General features: G+C 39.7%; 1 protein-coding gene across 6 annotated transcripts in view; it reads left to right on the forward strand.

Annotated features, from left to right (window-relative positions):
• Window positions 1–23,241, forward strand: part of Inpp4b (inositol polyphosphate-4-phosphatase type II B) — a 739,919-nt gene that overhangs the window by 520,486 nt on the left and 196,192 nt on the right. For all 6 annotated transcript variants that reach the window (XM_036187401.1, XM_036187404.1, XM_036187402.1 and 3 more), the window contains 2 exons: window positions 11,397–11,508; window positions 17,320–17,392. In XM_036187401.1, coding sequence (XP_036043294.1) covers window positions 11,397–11,508; window positions 17,320–17,392 — 185 coding nt within the window. The remainder of the gene's footprint in view (window positions 1–11,396; window positions 11,509–17,319; window positions 17,393–23,241) is intronic.

A 23,241-nucleotide genomic window follows, 5' to 3' on the forward strand; every position in this document is an offset into this window, starting at 1 on the left:
TAGGTTGTATTAAGATTTACATGTGCTTCTTGTGCTGGCTATTTTAACTCTCAGCTTGGCCAAATCTAGAACCACCTAGAGAGTCTTAATGAGGAATAGATCGGACTGGGCTGTTGATAGGTCTGTGGCATGACTTGATATAGAAAGACCCAGCTCACTGTGGATAGCAACATTTCCTAGGCTACATCCTAACTTTGCTAGCAAGGAAGAATGAAAAGGAGAGAGAGAGAGAGAGAGAGAGAGAGAGAGAGAGAGAGAGAGAGAGAGAAGGCAGCGGCAGCCTTGGTGCATTCATTTCTCTCTGTTCCATCCCCTTTTTTTTTGAGTCAGGGTTTCTTTGTGTAGTTCAGGCTGTCCTGGAATATGCTCTGTAGACCAGGCTGGCCTCGAACCTGCCTCTACCTCCTAAGTGCTGGATTAAAGATGTGTGCCACAACCATAGAGCTTCTCTCTGTTCTTGACTGTGGATGTGATACAGCTGTCCAAAGGTCCTGAGTTTGTAAACTTCCCCATAGTGATAACCTGGAGCTGCTAGTCAAATTGACCATTTCTCCCCACTGTTACTTTTGGTCAGGATATTTGATCTCGGAAATAGACATGAAACTAGGATGGATCTCTTAGTCCTTTTTTTCCAGTGACCTGGCATCTCTTCTTGGCTGTTTTTAGAACATGACCGTACTATTTAATTTCAAGACCTTTGAATGCTCTGCTCCCTGGAATGCTCTTCCTCCAGGGAGATGTACAGTTCAGCCTCTCTTCCTTTGGTGCTTGTTCAAATGTCATTTTAGAGACCTTTGTCCAACCCTGATTACAAAGTAACAACCTCAACACAGCACTTCACTATCCTTCTCCACTAACTGTTTTTCCTCCAGGGGTCTGTTTCTAGAATGTAATTTACATGAAGATAAGCATTGTTGTCCTTTGCTCAGTTCCATTCCTGTGACTGGAATAATGATTAATAATACAAATAACAAGCGTTTTTAAGTAATGACTGTTTTCTATTAATTTTACATCATTTTTATATTTCTATAGAATTTTTATGAATTTCAAAGTATTATTGGTGGGATATATTGCTAAATTAAAGGAGAAAAGAAAATGTCATTTGGAAAAACTGAAAGATTTTGTTAGTGAGTCTTAGAAGAATTTAAAACAAATCCAGAAGCAATTAAGCATGAGAATGTAGGTCATGAGAGCTGTTCTATCTCAAAGTACATGTCTCCTATAATTTAAACCTCATTGAATTTCTGGCTGTACAGGTATGAAATACATTATACTTTAAAATCATTTTGCACACTGTAATTCTGACCTTTGGGTTCTGGCATTCTTGAGAAATCTCATGTACTGCCTCCTACTTCTAGAAGCTGACACAAAACTCAAAAGCACAAAATAGTCTGATTAAAAACAGGTGCCTCAAATTTTTAATATTAAATACAGTCTTATCATCAGCATTTAATAACTGAGTGTGCCAATTCTCCATGATTGTCATGTATGTTTTTAGTATCCAAGTGCCTTTTGATTACCATTGTAACATTTGAAAGCCATTCACATAACAAGTTCTGTAGAAAAAACAAAGCTATGCCCCAACCTTAAAGATATATACATTCTTCTCATTTAAATCTTTTTATTTCTATATTTTTCTTGTTGTTTCTGTGTGCCTACGTGGACATGTGCATATCACAACACTCTTGTGGACCTCAGCACAACACTCAAAAATAGGGCCTGTCCTTCCTCTGTGTGGGCTTCAGGAATCAGACTCAGTTACCAGGCACACTGACCAGGCACCACCACGCAGGGAGTCATTTCACCAGCCCCATTTTTTCCTTTCAACAAAGGCCACATTTACTCAAGTTTAGTGGCTGCTTGTGTACTAACCCTGCACAATCCTATTATTGATACCTCTTCCTTCCTCTTTCAATAGCCTCCTCCATATGCGAACCCTCCTCTTCACCCATCCTTCCCCTAACTCTTACTCAAGTGATCAATGCTGACAAGTCAACATCATAAAATAAAGCAAAAGCCTAGCAACAGTTTCCTTTATATCTGTCTCAATGAATACCTTTGCAGTAGATGGTCAATTGACTTAGACCCTGATCCTGGGTCACTGGTAAATTCATTGTGTGTCCTTGAATGAGCCATTTCCTATCCAATTTGATAACCTCTGGTATTTTTTTTTAATTTCATGTATGGGATTTCTAATGTCTTTAGTTACTTTAAAAGCATAATATATAAGATGAAATGCATACATTGAGTCTGCCATCCCAAGGAAATATTAAAATTTAGATTTAGTTGATATGAGGGGATTTTTTATTTTCCCAGACTAAATTGTTGTTTTGCTTTTTATTAATTTATTTTCAGAGAAGATTGCTGTCTTCCTTCCCATTTATTCAGCTTTACAACCTAATAGAGTAAAAATGTTTGTATATTTCTGTGAATTATAATGCATGATTAAATGTGCATAACACTGTCAGAATCAGAGTATTGGTCAGGTCATCACCACAAGGAAAGCCCCTCCTGCTGCTGGTGACCTCTGATCACAACCCAAAGCCACCTCTGTCCCCAAAGGGTTTATTGTCCCTTCTAGTGGATTTTTAATTTTTAAGATAGAAATTGAACAATTGGTAGTCTAATATCTAAACCATAGAAATCAACTCCATTCACTCAGTCTAATACCTAAAATTCATACAATTTTTTGTGTGGGTCAGGTTTTTTTTCTTGATAAATATTTCATGCCATTGTTGAATAATTCATATTATATGACATTTGGGGTGCTTTTATTGTCTGGTGGCAATAAGTCTGTTGAATAACATTGTCTGGTGAATAAGTCTGTTAAATATTTTTGTGTACACTTTAAAAAGTGATTTCAAGTTTTCACTTCTCTAGGATACATTTCTAGGATTTTTGCTTCTAGCTTACCTGGTAAGTGTTTGGCTTTCTGGAAACTGCTGAACTACTTCCCTGTCTGCATTACATGAGAGTGTCAGTCAGTGTGCAGCCGAGCTGACTGCCTGAGCTGCCGAAGCAGCTTATCATAGTGGCTTTCATTTTCTCACACTGCAGATCATCTCTTCCCATGATTGGGTCATGTGCACACAATCCTTTTGAAATGTAAGTGTTCAAGTATTTTACGTATTGATTATTTGGGTGTTTTCTTGTTTCATTGTTGCAGAGTTCTGAGAGCTTTCAGTACACTTTAGGTTCAAATTCTTTTTCACACACGCCACATTGAAGTTTTTTCCTAGTTAAATACTTGTCTTATTATTATTATTATTATTATTATTATTATTATTATTATTATTTTGGTTTTTCAAGACAGGGTTTCTCTGTGTAACAGCCCTGGCTGTCTTGGAATTCACTTTGTAGACCAGGGATCCTTGAACTCACAAAGATCTGCCTGGCTCTGCCTCCCGAGTGCTGGGATTAAAGGTGTGCGCCACCGCCCCTGACGTTTTATTCTTATAACAGTGTTCACCAGCGCTAGAGTTGTCATTTCTGATGATGTTCCTGTCTGGATCCTTTTCTTCTTTCCTTCTTTCTCCCTCGTCTCCTGATGCATCTTTCCTGCGATCTCTGGCCACCCCTTGATGTTTTGAGACAGTCGCATCATTTAGCCCAGGCTAACACAGAATTACCTTCCTCTTTCCTTCATTTCCTAAATGCCTGCTTTACCATAATTAGCTCCCATATCCTGACACTTTGCTCCCTTCAGAGGACAGGAATTTGGTGTCTTGTGTTCTTTGCTAAAGTCTGGCCCCCAATTTACTCTGCACCATTTTAATAAGTTTAGGTTCATGGACTACTTTATCTTTTACTAAAGTTGTGAAGTTCAAACAGAGTAGCTGTTTTTTTTATTACTTCAAATAAAGATCTTATTGTCTCGGCACCATTTACTGAAAAGACTTTTCTCTACTGACTTGCTCATAACTTTTTCAGAAACCAATTAGACATAGTGCCTTCCTTTTCTTTTCTTTAGTTTGACTAATGTATCTGTGCTCTTTTTCTGGCTGTTTGGTTTCTATAGTTTCTACTACATCTCACCGTCAGTTCCAGCAAATACTTCACTTCTCCTCTCTCAAAGTTGTTTCGTCCATTCTATCTCCTTTGCCTTTCCTTGAACTCCAGAAATCGGCCCAAGGATGTCTCCAAACATTTGTCCTTGGATTTTTGTTCCTATCATACAGAATCTGTGGACCAGCTTGGGGAGAAATGACAGCTTTAATAACTCCATATCTCCAATCCTTTATCAATGCATGCCTACTTAGATTTTCTTTATGTATATCATTGGCATTATAGGACTTTATCTTTTACAATTTTTGATAGAGTTATGTTCAACTTCTTACTTCTTTTGAACCTCCTATAAAGGTATTTAAAACTGTGTTTTCCACTTGTTTATGGTTAAATGTTTGTGTGTTAACCTCTTGTCTGGGGAAACCCCGTGTTCTCATTTCTCTTTTCCAAGGCATTGTGTCTTTTGGATCTATCCCTGATATCTGTCATTCAAGTACACAAGCCTTATTCTATCACTTCTCAGAGTCTACATCAGATCCCCAGCCTGTTCCTGGGAGCCCACTAACAACATTGGAGCACCTTTTCCTTCCCTCCATCTTCTCCATGATCTCTCTGGCACTGCTTTGTGTCCTGTAGCTTTCTCTTGTTAGTTCTCCATCATGATTATTTGCCCATTTTTTTTCTGTGTAATCCCACCGTCTTTCAGGACCACATGAGAGGAGAACAGAAATAGTGGAGATGTAAAGGGCATCATCCCACACAATTGGGATCGTAGCTTCACCTGGAGAAACTCTCCTCTCATAGTTTATGAGAATGTGCGAATGATAGAACATCCTATGAACCCTGGTTCCATCCGCTTTCATCGCTGCCCCCCCCCCCACTGTCACCATGAGGTTACAGGGGCCTAGAGCATGAGAGAGTGAAGAGAGAGACTCCTTCATCTTGGAGTATCAGGAGTCCAGACTTCTGTATCCTGAGCTGACAGCAGAGGTCTGGACCATGTTTACACTAAGGATAATCTCTGAGACCGAGACTGTGTTTAGTTTAGGTCAAGGAAGATCAGAAGGGAAATGGACACTCATAGCTGCAGGTTCACTGATATTTGAGATTCTGACTTTCTCATCTCATCTGCCCACTGCCATTTGCTTTAAAGTCCTCAAATACTGCAGTGATCATGCTTTCTGCACTGACTGGGTAGCTCACTCAGTGTGTGATGGCACAGTGCCTTCCATGTTGTCTACAACTGCAATTCATCTGCCAGACTAGAGTGTCCTATTAACTTCAGTGTAGTGTTAGTGTCAGATTCTGACAAAGGAGTTTCTAATAAGTCAACCTACTTCCTCATCTTGATGATCCATATGCCTTAATTCAAGGAAATCATTTACATTTCACACTTATCATCAAACCAACAGCTTCTCAAGTAAAACTTATCATTTATTTTAATTTAGTAGAGTAATATTCGCTTTTGTTAATTTGTTTGAGTGGAATTCCTCATGTCTGATTGGCACTTTTTTTAAGCAATAAGGAGGAATTCACAAACTAGTGAGTCTGAAACATGGATGGCCAATAGTTCCATTCTGTGCTTTTTCTTTCTTTTTTTTTTTTTAGTAACCCAAGCTTTATACCAATAATTCTATAATAATATATAACCCTGCGTTGCAGGCTTTGAGAGGAGGAGGCAGGAGGAGCAGAAGGTCATAGCCATCCTTGGTTACATAGTGAGTCCAGGGTAAGCCTGTATCCATGCGACCTTCTCTTAAAAACAGAGAAGGGCCTGAGAGATGCTCAGCTGGTAAGAGTACACATTGCTTTTGCAGAGGTTAGGGGATCCCAGCACCCATATCAGTGGTCTAATAGCTACTTATAAATGTAGTTCCAGGGGATCCTGCGTATTCCTCCAGCCTTTGAGAGCACTGTATACAAGGAATGCACATGCACTTACACACACACACACACACACACACACACACACACACACACATATATATGTAACTACACACACACTTAGACACACATAAATAAATAAATTTTTTAAATTATTAAACAAATATTTAGTGATGACATAAGTCTTTATAAATCAAAATATGAATTTTTTCATAAACTTTAGCAGTTCCTGGTATAAGGTCTGGAAAGACAGACTATATTGTTTAGTCTCTATAATTTACCTTGAACAATGGCTAAAGACTTAATATGAGAAACAAAATACAATAATAAAAGGAAGGGTGAGGGCAAAAAATCTGGTGTGGATGGGATGTGAGAGAAAGATGCCAGGGAAGAGGTAGGTTCTTTGGGTAGAGCGCAAGAGAAATGATGAAGCTACTTGGGATGTGTTGGGGAAGGAAACACTCCAGAGACACCAGGGGGAAGTAAACACTGATTGGAGGATAAAGGAAAGGTAGAAACTGGATACTTGGGGCTTGGGTTTCTGAAACAAATACTGTTTATATGAGTGAGTTTGGATTTGAAGACAGGAGGTTTTGGTATAAAAAGGGAATTTGGAATTCTAGATGGGGAAACTGGGGGCCCAGCTGGATGTGTTGGATTATGTTAGGGCTTCATAGAAGAGGGGTTGAACCCTGTAGAGTTTCTGGGGGAGTTTCTAAAGAGAAATATAAAAGCCCCAAGGGTGACACAATGGAGGGTGTGGACTGTAAGACTGAGACCTGTCAGAACCTAATGTTTAACAGCTTGCTTGGAAGAGTTCTGCAGCTTTGATTATTCATGAATGTCATACAGAATTCGGATGTCCTCGGCTATCTATTCCTACATGGTCTTCTCACTTCCATGCACCCTGGTTAATCTGACAGTATCATTATATGCATGAGGAAGACTCACCGTGTTTGCTACACATGGCCTTTGTTTATTTTCTTGTCCGCATGAGATTTTCATTTCCTAGCTGCATGTCTAGATGGCTTAGATGCAAAGCATGTCTCATGGCTGCAAATCCCTGTGTATGACACCAGAACTGCTTGATATTCACAAAGCCTGACAGGGCTAATGAAGGCTTCCCCTAGATGTTTACAGAGACACTTGGTGGTTTGCATTGCAGTGGCATTTCCAGAAGAGAAGCGTTGTTTACATTTTGATGTTTAACATCTTTGGGAGTGTTTTTTTCTTTTCTTTTTCTTTTTGATCTGTTAAAAGATGGCAAAATAGGTAGGAAAACACTTAGAGAATGTGTGTCACTAAAAGACACACATTCCATCTTTTGCATTTCCTTCTATCTTCTAAAAATATGGGCATGTTTCTGCCTGTGAGGTTGAATATTTCATTAGGAAGCATAAGGGGGTGTATTTTAAAGTCAGACTTTCAAGGGCCGCCATCACTATTGTATTCATATCTCTGAAATCCTAAGTAGGAAGGATATATAGATTTGCATTGCTGATATCCCTCATTCTTTCCTCCCACAACTTGTCACAATTAAATATTTAGTTCCCTTTGATGATGGAAAGGGAACTTGATGGTCTGATGGAAATACTGCAGGGGGTGTATTCTCTTGTGCTCTTCCTGGTACAAATGAGTCGTCAACGCACCACATAAAAAAGCACAAGGTCTTCTCTCTTCATGTGCAGGGTGTATTATTACTGCAGCTTCACTGCAAAGCCACATGAACACTAGGATGTACGGGGATTGCCTTTGTATTTGTTTCAATCAAATTTATTGTTCACTTACTCCCCAAGTTGGGGCGACACTTGGTTTCTTTGGGGGTAAATGGAAATGGGTAGATGGATGAAGTTTAAGCAGGGAGGCATTTTTGCTGCTGATGTATATAAGGGAGTCACAGAAACGACTAGAACATGGAGCTAGAGTGGGGTTTTTTTTTGTTGTTGTTTTTTGTTTTTGTTTTTCCAGTATCATTTTGAACTCTGTTTTTCAGGAAATTAAACTGAACCCAGAGAAGTAGTACACCTTAACTCAAGGAGTTAATCCATAGCTGAGCTGGGTGTAGAACTGGGGTTTCTTGGATTCTAGTCCCAAAACTCTCTTCAATGTATTTTTGGAGAGATAATGATCCATTTTTTGAAACTTAGAATCTGCTAGGGTTTTCATGCTGAATAATGGTTAAGCTATTGTTGCTAAAGCTTTCTCCATGTGAAGAGAGATGAGCCAAAAGCATAGTTAAACATCATCTGAGGATGGATGCTGGTACACTGACCAGTATTTCTGGTTTGGGAAGGCATTATGAAATGGCATTAAGAATACCATGTTGAAATAAAGGAAATTTTGTGTTTAGTCCTGAATCTGAAAAACAAACTAAAACATCTATTTCTAAAACTAAAACATCTATTTCTAAATCTTTCAGAAGTTGTCTTGTAACGACCTTTAGGTCCATGCACTGTGGCTTTGACATTTAAGAAGTATGTTGGTGGCTGTACTCTGGGTGGAGAAGTATTGTAGCACAACTAAGAACCTCAAATGTACATTACAGTTTAGTTCAGGAAAGGGCTGAAGCAGGCTTAGGGGGTCATGGATTCGGTTCTTCAGTGTCTAACCTGATCCACCTCTGTGTGTCATAAATCTCAACTGGGGACATGCACTTCTGAGAATTTCAAACAGCTGGCTGTGGAAAGAGGTTACGGGGAAATTAAAGCTAGAATTCCAATAGCAGTAGTTTTAGCAAGAGCCTTCCTTTCATTCTGCTCAGTATCTAAATGGAGGGCTATAGAGAAGTGGTTCTCAACTCTGGGTCATGACCCCTTTGAGGGGGTCTAACAACCCTTTCACAGGGGTCACCCAACAATCAGAAATACAGATATTTACATTATGATTTATAACAGCAGCAAAATTACAATTATGAAGTAGTAACAAAAATAATTTTATGGTCGGGGGTCACCACAACATGAGGAACTATATTAATGTGTCACAGTATTAGGAAGGTTGAGAGCCACTGATATAGGAGATTATGTAGGAAACACAAAAGGCGGTAAGTCATTGAGCAAGGAGCCAGATGCTTTAAAAGGGAACAAAAGATCAGTGAATTACAATTTACACTGACACACACACACACACACACACACACACACACACACATACACACTCACCCTTGTGCATTGTCTATTAATCTACCTTAGCATTTTGAGAAGGTTATCTTGCATTGTGATAGTGATTGACCTGGTCTCCACCATTAGGATTTTAGATGTCACAGCAGCACTGAGCTCCTCTAGGTGCTGTGAGCATTCAAACACTCTTGAAATAGATACTAAGATACATCACAGTCTTTCTGTCCACTTCAGTAACACTCTGGAGAGAATTTCATTAAATGTGGTGGCCATGGAGACTCTCTTTATGCCTGCTGCTGTACAGTTTCTAGCACAGGGTCCAAGTGGAGAGGAAGTAGAGACCTTTGTAAGACACTGGCTGGACACATAACCTCCATCATCTCCCAAAATCTAGTCTGGAAAAGAGGACTAAATTCCAACGAGGAAAAGAAAACGTCCCATGATTGCAAACTCAGTCGTCAGGTGCATATCTATACAGATTGCGGATAAATCCCTCTGTCACACAGCACTAGAAGAAAGGGGCTCATTGACCAGGTGTTTCCGACATCAGATGCAATGCGTGTGTTAGCTGAGAGAGAAATCCAGTGTGTTACATATACATAGGCACTACATTACTTAGAATTAGTCTATCTTAGTGTGCTCAAGCAAAACTGTTCAAATACTTCTCTTTGAGAATTAAAAGTTATTTTTGGGGATGGGTCAGTAATTTCAGGGGGAAAGTTTGCACATCTCTAGGAAACAGTGATTCATACTACCAATAAAGGTCATGATTAAACTTTTTAACTATAGGTATTGAAGAGTTATTCAGAGATATGCCATTTTATGACTTGTAACACTTTGTTTTGACATATTTAAGCAGCAACTGATAAAATGAATTATTTAAAACTATCTCAGAATTGACACTAATGTGGTTTTTGACACTATCACAAATCACAACACACAAACTACTAATGAATGTTTTTCTATTTTGATTTCAAAACTGGAGTTGATATTTTAATTAATATTACATTTAAAGTTATAAGAAGCATTTATTTAATATCTTAGTAAAAAACTTGGCGTACTGTTTAACAATAAATCACACTTTTTCCTATGTGAAGAATATTTATTTTTATTTTAGCGTAAGTTTAGTTGTACAAATATCACCAGGATTTTCCTATTCCAGTTTCTTTTTGTACATTTTAATTTCTAGATTTTATTTTGTTAGAAGAAAAATCAGCATGATCTGGTAAAACAATTGCGCATCATTTTCACTTACTCATTCTTTAATTAGAATTTTGATGAACTACATTAATTTTCTTATTTCTTTTTCTAACACCTCTTATAACAAAAATATTTAGAAGGTGCTTGTTAAATTATGTACAACATCAATATCAAGAATAAAGTTAGATAGATTTCAGAATAGAATGCTAGCAGAGAGCATTAGTGTCTAACCTGAGATACTGAGGCAACAGGGCTTCACAGGAAGTTCTAACACATCAGACCTCTGGAATGGCATAACTCCTGTTTTCACAAAGCTAAAGGGAAACATAGTAGCATGGTGGTGGTGTTTCTGTGGTGGGATGGAACCATTTATTATTCAGAATTTCCTGCCTAGGGTAGAACAAAACAAAACTAGAGAATCTTCAAATTTTGTGGTTTGTTAATTTTATCTTTAGCATGCTTTGTTATTACCAATTGTAGTATTTTATGCTGATGAAAATTATGATGATGAAAATTTCACTAATACCATCAGCATCATCACTAAATATAGATGAGCCTTTCAATGACTAATGAACACGAAGAGGATGGAAGCCTGGCGTTACCACTTTGTTCCTGGATGAGTCATTTCTGTTTTAGATTCCCACTTTTGTCTAAAATGCTCAACTACACGAATTCGTTGGTTTGGCTTCAAGCATCTCCACTTAGGCTTGCCGCGAAACATCTTGCATTCTCTCTTGAGACAAATATACTAAAGAATAGGAACATAGTCAAATTTTGGAGCCAATGGCCCAGCTATACCAGTATACATAGATATTTCTTTTTTGTTTTACTCAGCAGTACTTCTGTAGTAGACATGAGCTTTATCTCATGTGGTTGGGATGGAAGGGCACCAGTTTATGCTGCTGGAGAGATTTCATTTATAACCCAGGGTTTATAATGTAGTGTAGGGTTTTGATTCTTGCATTGTGTTCTTTCCTCTGGGGGTGCTCCTGAGAGCCCTTTGGGAGGTTCAACTTTACATTGCAGTCCATGGTCCTACCTCATGAAGTGCTAGCCATGTGATTTGTGGTGCATGGACCAGATCTGTTTAAATTAAGTAACAGTCCCTGGTTTTCAGAAGTAAATGTGTTCTGGATGTCTTACAAGGGAGAGGATACTTACCTCAGTATTTCATTGATTTTTCACTTGCAGAACCTCAGATGGTGGCAAAGTGGTCGGCACCATAGAAGTCAGCCTTGTGAAGATGGGGGAGATTGAGGATGGGGACACTGACCACATCACAACAGATGTGCAGGGACAAAAGGTAGGATTGCAGTCAGCTCATTGCACAGATTAAATTAGAAATGATAAGCTTGGCCAGAAGCCTGTGTTGCCAACATCCTGTGGGGTTTGAAATCTCATTATTCAGAAGCTAAATGAGAAATCATCCCTGGAATCAAGGCACAATATGTGCATTTCCTCTCTGAAGCAGAGTGCCCATTTCCCCAGAGCTGCTCAAAGCTTTGTGCCATTCAGAACACCTTTCTCTTCATGCCAGCCCCATGTTGATATGATCTCTTCTCAGCTGGAACAAAAGTGGAGATCATTGTTGCCTTCTGCCATGATTACCCTGCATGAGACACAGGGAGGATTCTGGGAAAGTGACTGCCAAGCATAGCCTGCTCTTTATTCCCAAAGACATCTTTGGAAAGAGACGCAATTCTAATTTGAATTTTATATGAAGGAGGGCATATTTAACAGCAACTTTGTATTTTATAAAATTGCACAGAGAGAGAGGAGAGGGGAGGGAGAGAGAAAGCAGAATAGAATGGAGATATAAGTCTGGAAGACATTCAATGCTAGCAATATAATAAATAAAATAAAACAGTGTTTTTGCAGTCCGAACCTAAGGAAGATCTGCACAGGCCTTTCTCTTTCTTTTCCCTTTTCTGTAATGACAGCAATAACAACAGACAATACAAACATCAGCCTAAATCTTTTCCTTACAAATGTTAATTTTTATTGTATTAAAGCAATTGGGACACACAGTTCAGGCTTAAAAAACGTCTAAGAGTTTAATAGGAAGTGATTTTATGCTATAATTTTAATAACAAAATGCTTTTTCATACTATAACTTATACTTTGTATTAAATGAACATTTTAATGTATAAAGCCTACTGTGACTTGTTTTCTAGTTTGTTGCTCCTTAACATAGAATATGTATTAGTCAGTGTTCTATAAAGGAACAGAGCTGAAACTGATGTGTGTGTGTGTGTGTGTGTGTGTGTGTGTGTGTGTGTGTTATAAAGTGTATGGTCCAGGTAGGCTGACAATGACTGCCTCACACTGGAGAGGTGGAGAATTCAGCAGTTTTTCATTCCATGGTGAGGCTGAATACCTCTGCGGTCCTGATCTGGTGCCAAAGGCCTGAAGGTTCCTGGAGAGCTCGTGGTCGTTATTCATGTTGGCATGTCAAGGAAGTTGGTTCTAACATCATGGAAGGGATGCCATAGCCACAGGGCAGATGGAATTGCCAGCAAGAATAAAGGCCAACAGGCAAAAAGCAATGTTTCTTTTGTGTCCAGAAAGCTGTGCGCTGCCACCAGAAGGTACAGACCACATTCAGGATGGATATCCCTGCTTCATATAGTCTACCTGAGAAACACCATCACAGGCATGCCCACTCAGCTTGTGTTTCAGTTGATTCCATTTGTAGTCAAGCTGACAACCAAGATTAGCCAGCATAGAATATGCTTGACATTTGAGCCTTGGGAAATAGCTACTTGGGAGATTATGTTTACCTAACATTTACAAAACATATTTATTTATTTTTAAAAATATCTAAGACTGTCTTTCAAAATCTGTTTCTCTTTTCACTGATCAGGCTGCTATTTCCTCTTTCCCAGAATGCATTCTCCTCTCCCACCCTCTAGGGGCCTTATCAGACACTGTGATGTATGCCTCGGCTGCCTTTGAAAGTAGGGCCATGACAAGTTTCTGCAGCAGGTCTTTGGGTTTGTGCATTTGAAATGTCTGGCCTGGGGCTTAGTCCTTCCACTCCAGCCACGTTCCCTGGAGCATGCCACATAAAGCTCATCTTTGCTACCACTACACACATTCTCCATTAACTTGGACAAAAGACAATTCGAATTCTAAACTGGGCACCAAGTACTGAAGTAAGAAGACAGGTCTGCCTGAACCTATAACAATGTGCCGGGACCCCAGCTGCCATAGCATCACCCCCATTTCAAAGATGAGTCACTTTCCCTCATCTGTCTATCCCTAGGTGGCCCTGTACTGACCAGCCGCTTGATACCAGGCCCTTACTTGAACAAAGCCATGTAAAATAAGACATATTGGTGAAATTATTAAGGCCACTCCATGTAGTTAAAAGGGAGGTTTATTTTGTGGGGTAACTTACAAATGAAGGGATAGGTTGTAGGGTCTGGCAAAGGTATGGCGCAGTCTGGCGGTGTTCTCTGGAGAACTCTGCTCGGTCTACCTCCTGCATCCAGCGTCCCAGAACCAAAAGAGCCCTCCTCTAGATCCTGGGTCTTCCGCTTCCTCCTCCTCCCCGCCTTGTGGGCGTGACCATTACCGAAGCCTCAATGGGGGTTGGAACTTCCAGGCCAATGCTGGGATGGCTACCCACTACAAAGACGTGCTAAATCTGTTCCAGTATATAGCTGCTTTACCTCAACTGTTTACCCACCCCTGGACTTCAGTGCACTGCTGTGATAAGGTCATGCAAACTGAGGGGTGTTGGTTCTGCCTTGAGTCCCCTCTGTATTCTCTTCACAGTGTACCTGCCCTGTACTCTAGTCTAGTAGTATGATAAAACTGTGCAACCAGAGTGATGCTCTTTTCAGAAGTGTAGAACTTGTTACCCAGGATGTGCACCAATAAAGTACCACATAATTTTTCTGGGGCAGAAATGTGGATGCATAAAAGATGAAATGGATTTTTTTGTTTTTGATAGATGTTGACAGTCTTAGTTGTGTGTCAGAAGTTAACAACTCATAAATACACCAAACATTGTTGGCATAAACTTGGTCCTGTTTGGACTTTCAGCAAATCTTGACTTTTTGCAATTTTCCCTTTATAAAATGACTTATAGTCTTCTGCCAATCCCTAAGAATATTTATGATTAAGTGATAAATGTATATTAAGTTCTCATGTATGCAATATACATATGAATTACATGAAAATAAATTTTATTTCAGCACTTTGTGACATGTTTTTAGAACAGCTAAAGATAAAATGCTCCATTAGATCTTCCCACTCAAAATTGTCATAAAGTGTGTGACACTGTATGTCACAGCTGATCTAAATATATGTGACTGGGGATGGATAAAAGAAATTAGTCTAGGTGTTACTACTGAAATAATAGCCATCTTTATAGTCTACATGGTTTTGAGTGGAGTGGGCCCATTGATAACAACACTCGCCAAATAAGCATTTGAGCCTCAGCGCCCACTGAAAAGCTGAGCATGACTGTGAGCGCCTGTACCCAGCACTGTGGGCCTGAAGTAGACAGGCTGATCCTGAGAGCTTGCTGGCCAGCCAGCCTGGCCAAAGTAGTGAGCTTCCTTTCAGTGTGAGACAGCCTCTCCAGACACTGAAATGGAGAGTGATAGAGAGAAACACCCAGAGTTCTGCCCTGTCTTCCACAGTGTGCACATGGACATGTGTACACACACACACACACACACACACACACACACACACAGAGCGGGAGAAGAAATCAGTAAATAAAAACTGCATGGATTTGAAAGGACAGAGTAGAACTTTCTTAGCCCTATAGTTGGTACTTCAGGAAGTGACACGTGTCACAAGGATTGAAATATACAAAAGGCTGTCACTTGCATTGGATAGTTTGGGATTCCATAACAAAGTATGTGCTCTAGGTACCATAAAAAAAAGAAGCTTCTTGTATTATAGTTCTAGAGTGTATAAACCTAAAAATCAATATGTCACTTTGGTAACCTGATTCCTGGTGAGCAGTATTGGCTGATTTAATCAGTTGTGGGGATGTTGTGTGATTTTGTGTCATGGATCTAAATCTCCAGACAACTCTGAATAGTCCCTTCCAAATTAGAATGCTATTAAGTTGAGATGGTACTATCTGCTTTCCAGTTTGGACAGGAGATGTGGGGTGGGAAGGCCCCATTTCCGTGTGTCCTTTGTCACAGATGAGGACCTAATATAAGGTCCTCATCTTTATTGAATCATAAAGTGGTCTTTGACAACCATGAGTCAGTGCTGCCTCCGTGGAGGAAATCAGTATCACAGAAGAACAGCCCCATCTCTGTGAATTCAGCATTTTGTTAAAAAGGTTCCATATAGATTGCTTTGTTGACAGCATGCTTCTTCAAAAGATGATGTCTTAAAACTGTATCTAATTATTTCATGGACAGCTGTCACACACAAACTGCAAAAGAGTTTCTACACCATTCTGAGGCCCTTAGATCTGACTTTAGCACGTACACCACATGCTGATATGATTATTACAGTGCTCCTAAGTGATCATTTAACAGCTTTGTGTGAACAGAAAAGAGAAGAGGACATATTGGAAACTGGAGAAATGAGCCTGAAGTAGACCCAAGTCTCACTGCAAAGGTCTCCAGGGGTTTTAAGAGTATCTTTCCAGCTGGGCAGTGGTGGCACACACCTTGAATCCCAGCATTCGGGAGGCAGAGGCAGGCGGATCTCTGTGAGTTCAAGGCCAGCCTGGGCTACAGAGTGAGTTCCAGGAAAGGCTCCAAAGCTACACAGAGAAACCCTGTCTCGAAGAACCAAAATAAAAAATAAAAATAAAAAAAAATAAGAAAAAAGAAAGAAAGTACCTTTTCAGCCTAGCTGTAGGAAGATGGCCACAGGTGACTTCAGTTGGTTCGAAGAATCATTTAAAAAAATAAAGTCTGTAGTAACTCCTCAGTATACTCAATACAGAAACTGCAAAACTGTATTAGCCAACTTACTGCATATTGTAAATAAATGTCACAGTCAAGGCATAAGTACTAGACAGAATTTAGTGTCATTAACAAAGATTTGGAATTTTTGTCTTCCTCTTCAAAAGTGTTTCAGGCATATGTGTATTCCTTTATTATGAAGAACTCTAGAAAAGATGAGTTTCTGGCGAAAGGAAGAAGGGGCAGAAATGAGGGTGAGGGGTGCATATTAGAGCAGACAGGAAATAGCCCAAGGAATTCTGGGTAACCTCCCTGGGGATAGGGTTCTGAGGCTGTAGACACTTCCCTGAAGCTTCTGGTGGGACCCACAGATGCACCTTAGACTCTCTCAACCTAAGAACATTCTAGGTCTTTTATTTGTTTTGTTTATGTTGACTGTTAATATCTGGCATGCTTGCTGTGCAAATTCTCCTTGCTTCCTCTCCTCTTTGGCAGGAGAAGAAGGAACATTAGTCTCTCACCAGCCTCTTGGGGCTGGAAGAAGTTTGTTTCTTCTATCAGTAACAACTTTGTAGGAAGACAAGTGGGGAAATGTTCCGGCCACTGTCTCCTGCTGTGCTTTGGCCGCTGGGGACACATAACTGTCCTTTTCTGTGCTTTCTTCTCCTTCTATCCAGAGAATTCTTAGTTTCAGATGTTCTGAACTCTAAATCATTGGCTTTTCAAAGCAGGTTATTTATAATAATGTACCTCTTATTTTATGAGTTAGAGACAAAGAATATCTGTTTGTCCTCTAAGTGAGACAATTCAATATGCTATTGTTTTATTTTGATGTTTCCTTTACTTAAAATATAGGTAATGACATGCTTAAATTCACCAATGTGAAGGGAATGTAAATATTTGGGTCTTTGGCTCACTTTTCTAAGGTTGTATATTTCATTTTTGTACTGAGGGAAATTTTCTTCTTTTTAGTTATTCCTTGAGTGCCCTTTAACCCGAACTAAAGTGGACTCTGTAATTTCACAGTCCAAGTGTATTATATATAGACATGAGTAAATGGTCACAGTTTAAGCAAACAATATATTCAAGATGAAGTTAGAAACAATTTGTTTAAAACTCTTGAAATCACATGTAGAGCTCCATGTTTTGCAAACAAACGTAAATCATTTAGTCTCTTGTTTCATTATTTTAAAGTGTGATTAATTTTTTCTATTAATTCCTAGTGTGCACTAGCATATGAATGTACAGCCCCAGAAAGTGTGAGTGGGAAGGACAACTTGCCTTTATTAAATGCAGGTATGTAACTCAACTTTGGATACTTGCGTCAATGCTGTGTGAACATACGTTTTCATTTCCTATGGATTCTCTGATGCTGAACTTGGGCAGCATCCTCTCAGAGGTACTCCTGAGGACTGAGTTTTACACCATGCTGGAAGGAGTAAAACATCATAAATTATTAATTTTCTCTTTTTGTGGAGGGGACAGGTTTGGGAGTGACCGTCCACTCATTTCTGAATATATTTCTAAATGTCTTAATCCAGGCAACCTCAAGGAATGTGCAGAATGTAAGATGTCAACAACTTCTTTTTAGTCACCTTACACTAGGAAGAATGAGGCCACTTGAGTCAGAGTACCAAGGGTTAGAGTTTACAGATTTAAAAACCCCAAACTACGCATTAGACAGATAAGAAGTACATTGTGCAGATGATAAACAAAGTTACTATGACTTTGGCCTGTGTATGCCTGTCTCCTTCTCTTTATTTATCTATCTAAACTCAGCAGCTCTGGCATGAACCTGGTTAAATTCCCCTGTGGGAACTTTAATCTTTAGACAAAGGGGCTATTGGCATTCTTCTCCAGGCTTTGCATTAATGTAGTCTATGCAACTTGGCAGTGTGGAGTGAGTTATGGATCCTTACTGAGTGGGAGAGAATGCCATATCTACAGTCTTCCATTTATAACTCTAGAGGTGTTATTCATTATTCAGGAAATTTTCTTGTCTATTGTAAAATGCAAAACCTGTTTGCCTAAAGATCTCATCCTTTCCCTGGCTTGTTGATGTTGCAAAGTTGAATGTGAGTGTTGGGAATCTGGGGATCTGAGGGCAAACTCATGGAGGAGCTTATAGGTCACAAAGAAAAAAAAATCTGCTGGTACCTAAACTATATGAGAAAACAAGACCCTAGAAAGCACAGCAAGTCAGATATGTGAAGCTCTGATAAAATTGCATATTATAATTATATAATTCATACAATCAAGTTGGAAACATGTTATTGGTTCCTTTTTGTTGCTATACTAAAACATAATCAGAAGCAATTTAAGGAAAAGTTTTTTGGGGCTGATGTTTCCAGAGAGGGAGGAGTCCATCATGGTGGGGTGGCATGGCAGGAAATGGCAGCATGGTGGCCAGAGCAGAAAGCTTGAGAGATCACATCTTCAACCCATACAGGAAGCATAGTGAACTGGAAGTAGGGTGAGGCTATACACTTTCAAAACCCACCCTCAGCGATGTGTTTCCTCCTGCAAGACCCTGTCTCCCCAGATTCCATAATCATCTCAAACAGCACTACCCACTAAGGACTAAACATCCCCACACTTTAACAGTTCTCATTCAACCCCGCCACTGTGTATCTTATTTTTATTTATTTAAGCAGGGTATTTCGTGTTGGGGAATGGGGAATTGGGACAATTAATTTGGAACTTAAAAAAGTATAGCTGGTAGCTTGTCTTACAGTCACTAGGCTGGGCTTTCCTGCCTAGGCACCTCCTCTGCCTCTCTGCTTCTGAGTAGCAGACAGATTCCTGTAGTGTTGGAAGATGCTTGCAATGTTAAAGCAAGAGCATAGATAGTCAAGCTCTCAGAACTGGTGTCCAAGCCTTGGCTTGCTAAGCAGCAAGGTGACTTAGCTCACATTCAGCTTTTGCATGTCAGTGACCAAATTCTCCTGAGCAGTCTTGGGCTTCCCCTGTGAAATCTTGTTCTGCTTTGTGAGTGAGTGCATGTGTGGCTGGGTATGCTCACCTCTGCATGCATGTGTCTAGGCCAGAGGTGGGCTGTAGGTGTCTTCTTCAACTGCTCATCACCATGTTTTTTGAAACAAGATTTGACACTGAACCCAGAGCTCCCAGTTTCATCTAGACTGGCTGCCTTCAGGCACCTGGAGTCAGTCTGTCTTGTTGGCTGCAAACTTTTTTCTCAGTGCTTTTCATGGGAGCTAAGGATTGAAAGCCAAGCCCAAAAGCCTGGATAGTAAGGATCTTACCACTGAGCCATCTCCTCAGATCTGGTTTCTTTTTGACCCTTAAATGTTTGAATTGAATGCACCAAGCATAATTTTGCTTTTGAAAATTTCACATCTTTTTCAAAACACTCCATAAGCATGTTCATTTGAAGTACTTTCTTGAGGAGCCACACAAAAACTCTTAATCCATTGTAATTATTTTTTTTTAATTCTCATTTCCATCCCAAAATATTTAAATTTTTTTGAGGAGATGATTCTCTCTATATATATTGTCAAATACGTACACATATTTTATATTTCTGAAGAGTAATTTATCTGCTGAATCTTTTTATTAGGACATTAAATCCGACTGGTGAATGACCCTGTTATGAGTTTCTGGCTGTCAGCAAGTATTAGTTTTGACAAAGCATCTTCCTTGAATACATCCCTATTTATTGAGTCATGAAATGAGCTTTTGTCCTTTAAAGACTACTGTCATGTACATTAAGATGTCACTGCCCTTCCTATTCTGGGAGGGCATGCTTATCAAACAGTGTTGATTTCTAGGCATGTAAGTGGATCCTAAACAGATATAGGGAATGTGCCCCCTTCATCCACCAATACTTACAGACTATCTTCCTATTTAGGGGATTGACTAGCTCTTTTTGATTCAGAGATGAACCACAACCTTTCTCCAAATTAGGCCCAATCTCTAGCATCAGCCACAGTCTGCTCTACTTTGTAGGTGATGTATATTGCCAGCTACGACAGATGTGCTGCTTCCATCTCTTCATTTGAAAATGTGCTGCACACATCAACAAACACAGGGCTCTTAAGCCTGGCCAGTTCAATTTCACATTGTTTAGCAATAACCCTTTTCTGACATAATACAAATCCCCAACCCTGTAGAACCTGATGAATAATTTATTGGTAAAATAAAGTTTAGTTATTAAATAGTAGTTTCAGTCCTGGTGAATGCACAGCTTTGAGATTTCAAGTGAGCCTGAACTGAACAGTCAGTTCTTCTACATGGTCCTTTATTTAACAGTGATCCCAAACCAGAGAAGGAGGGTGGGGGAGAGAGGGTGGGATGGAGAGAAAGAGAGAAACTTTTATTATTTCAGCTTCCTTGGGATGGACTTCCAGCTCCAGAATGAGGGGAGGGGGTTGATGTATATATATAACAGAATACCATAGGAAATTGATAACACCTTGTCAAATGATCAATGATATTTTTTTGCTAGATTATATGCTTCATTTAACAGATAATTGCATTTAAATTTTGAATAATAGAATTTGTTTTCTTTAAAAATCACTGTAAAATTCGTGTGTGTGTGTGTGTGTGTGTGTGTGTGTGTGTATGCACATGTGTTTGACAATGTCTTGCTCTGTATCCCAGGACTTCCAATGCTTTTTGCTCTGCCCCTTCCCATATGCTACTATTATAGGCAGGTTGCACCTCAGCATTTTTCCTAGTTTATGTGTTGCCTTAGGATTTAATTGCATCCACAGAAACACACAACTAAGCTAAACACTGGGTTAGTATTCTCCTCACTAATGCCCTATCCATGATTTAGAATACCTTAAGGCTGTAAAAATATTCACCCTGTTCATTCTGGGTGCTCATGGATTCCAGCTAGTTATCAGCTCTCCAGTATTTTTTTCTTTTCACTTACTTTCATGCAGAACTAAGACAGTTATCTTGTCAAGTGTAAGATGATGCCATTCTATGTCAGAGACGGTGTTTTGCTATACTAGTTTAAGTGTTCTATACCTGTATGATTGTTACTCTGTAAATGGAGCCTTTTCTCTATCCTGCCCCATTCCATAGCTGTTTCCAAATAATCATTCAATCAGAATCTTACATTAATTACAAACTGTTTGGCCTATTGCTCAGGATTATTACTAACTAGTTCTTACAACTTAAATTAACCCATGTCTATTAATCTATGTTTTGCCACGTGTCTTGAGGCTCTTCCTGTGCTCTAATACATCTTGCTCCTCTGGTGGCTGGCTGGCTGGTGTCTGTTTTGACTCTGCCCTTCTTCTCCCTATATCACTGTTTGGATTTCCCACCTGGCTCTATCCTGCCTTGCTATGGGCCAAAGCAGCTGTTTTACTATCCAATGGGAATAAAACATATTCACAACATATAAAAGGATTACCTCACAGCATTACCCTGCTTTATAAAACTTAGGACTATTTTGACTTAAAACGCTGGTCCTTATTCCTTTTATTTCCTTATCTTTTAATTAGTTTACCCAACAGTGGTTTTCTCTGTGACACCCTCTCACACTCATGTCTTGTACTTTGCTCACATTCAACCTCCATGATCCCTTCTTGCTCAGGCCTTCCCACTGGCCCCACCTTCCCACCAAGAGTCCCCTTTCAACTTCTCAGGTTTCTTCTTGCTGCCACTTGTCAGGTGCCCTTGTCCTTTGTTGTTTTTAATAATCTAATGTAATCAATTCCCCTTGCATGTGGGGACTTGGTAGCTCTTCTCATTTAGTTTGTGCTAACATATTTAGGGTGTTAATCAGCTTCACGTGAAAGGGTAAATTTCATCTAATCAGTGGCGTCATCTTTTAGATGCCATTTATGCTTCTACTCTGCATTCTGTTTATCTGAGTTCTTGTCTACTCATAGACGAAGATAATCAATGCAGGGAGGTGTCACTCTGAGAAGGAGACTTTGGTGGAAGGATATTCAAAGCACTCTCAGCTAGGGCTACTCTTCCTAGCACCCTGAGGTGCTGTGCTGTAATAAGCAAGGCATTTGGCATTGTCCTTTTCTCTTACCTCCCCTTCTCAGGTCACATGGTGGCTTCTGCTGTGTCCTCTCACCTCATGGGAATTTGTGGGTTGCATTTCTGTGGAATGAGCCCTGAGTAGTGCAGCAGATACAGGGGGAACCAACAACCTGCTCATCCCTATCTACCCTCCAAAGATGGTTAACGTCCCATGCTAACACTCTGAGCTTTCCATTACTGTGAAAAAACTCTTGAGGCAATGAATTATAAAGAGAAAAGTTATTTTGGCTCACAGGTCTTGAGGTTGTAGTCCACGATCAAGTGATATCATTCATGTGCAGTCTCTGACTTGACTGACAGACACATCATTGTGGGAGCACCCTTGGAGCAAATGGTTTGCGAAGGGAGTCAAGAAGGAGTAGGAGATGGGAAAGAGACCAGAAACTGCAGTTTCCGTTCCTTTGGAGGGAATGGTGTCTCCAGTCTTTGGTGACCTTCCAAGAGGCCTCATTTCTTACAATTCCAATTATCTCCTACTAGTACCACCTGAGGGTCACATGTTTTACACAAGGACCCTTAGAAGACATACCACAACATCTAAACTGACAACACAGTTGTAGACTAAGAACCATGGTGCATGTGCAGTCAAAACGAGAGACACCTCGTGGACAGAATCAGGAGAGACTGAGGAAGTCTTCTTAAGTGTTGGCCCAGTTGGTTTTAGAGGAAGTCTAACTGAGGCTGGTAGAGAGGGGGTGATTCTTTGAGAAGTATCAAAGGCTTTGAGATGAGGTGTACTAGTAAGAAACTAGTTTTCTCTGTGTGAAATGTGCACTGCCTTTGAGCTTTTTCAGTTGCATCCTGCCCTATCCATCATAGAATGGACAGAGCTGAAGCATACACCTTCTCTGACTGCCAAAATTCTGTAGACTGAATTCACCAAGTGTCAACCATGGAATCATTTATTTTGTTTATTCTTTATCAGAGTGACTGTTATAGTTTTCTATTGTTCTTGGCCTTAAATCAATACTCGGAAGACCAAGAACCCATGGGTCTGGAAGGATAAGAGAAGCAATGTTGTCAATTCCCCTTTCTATGTAGTATTTTTTATTTGTGATTGAATGATGGCAACGCAATTTAGATTCCATAATGTATCTAGAGAAATGTCACTACAA

Source organism: Onychomys torridus, chromosome 5, assembly GCF_903995425.1.
Source record: "Onychomys torridus chromosome 5, mOncTor1.1, whole genome shotgun sequence".
NCBI lineage: Eukaryota > Metazoa > Chordata > Mammalia > Rodentia > Cricetidae > Onychomys > Onychomys torridus.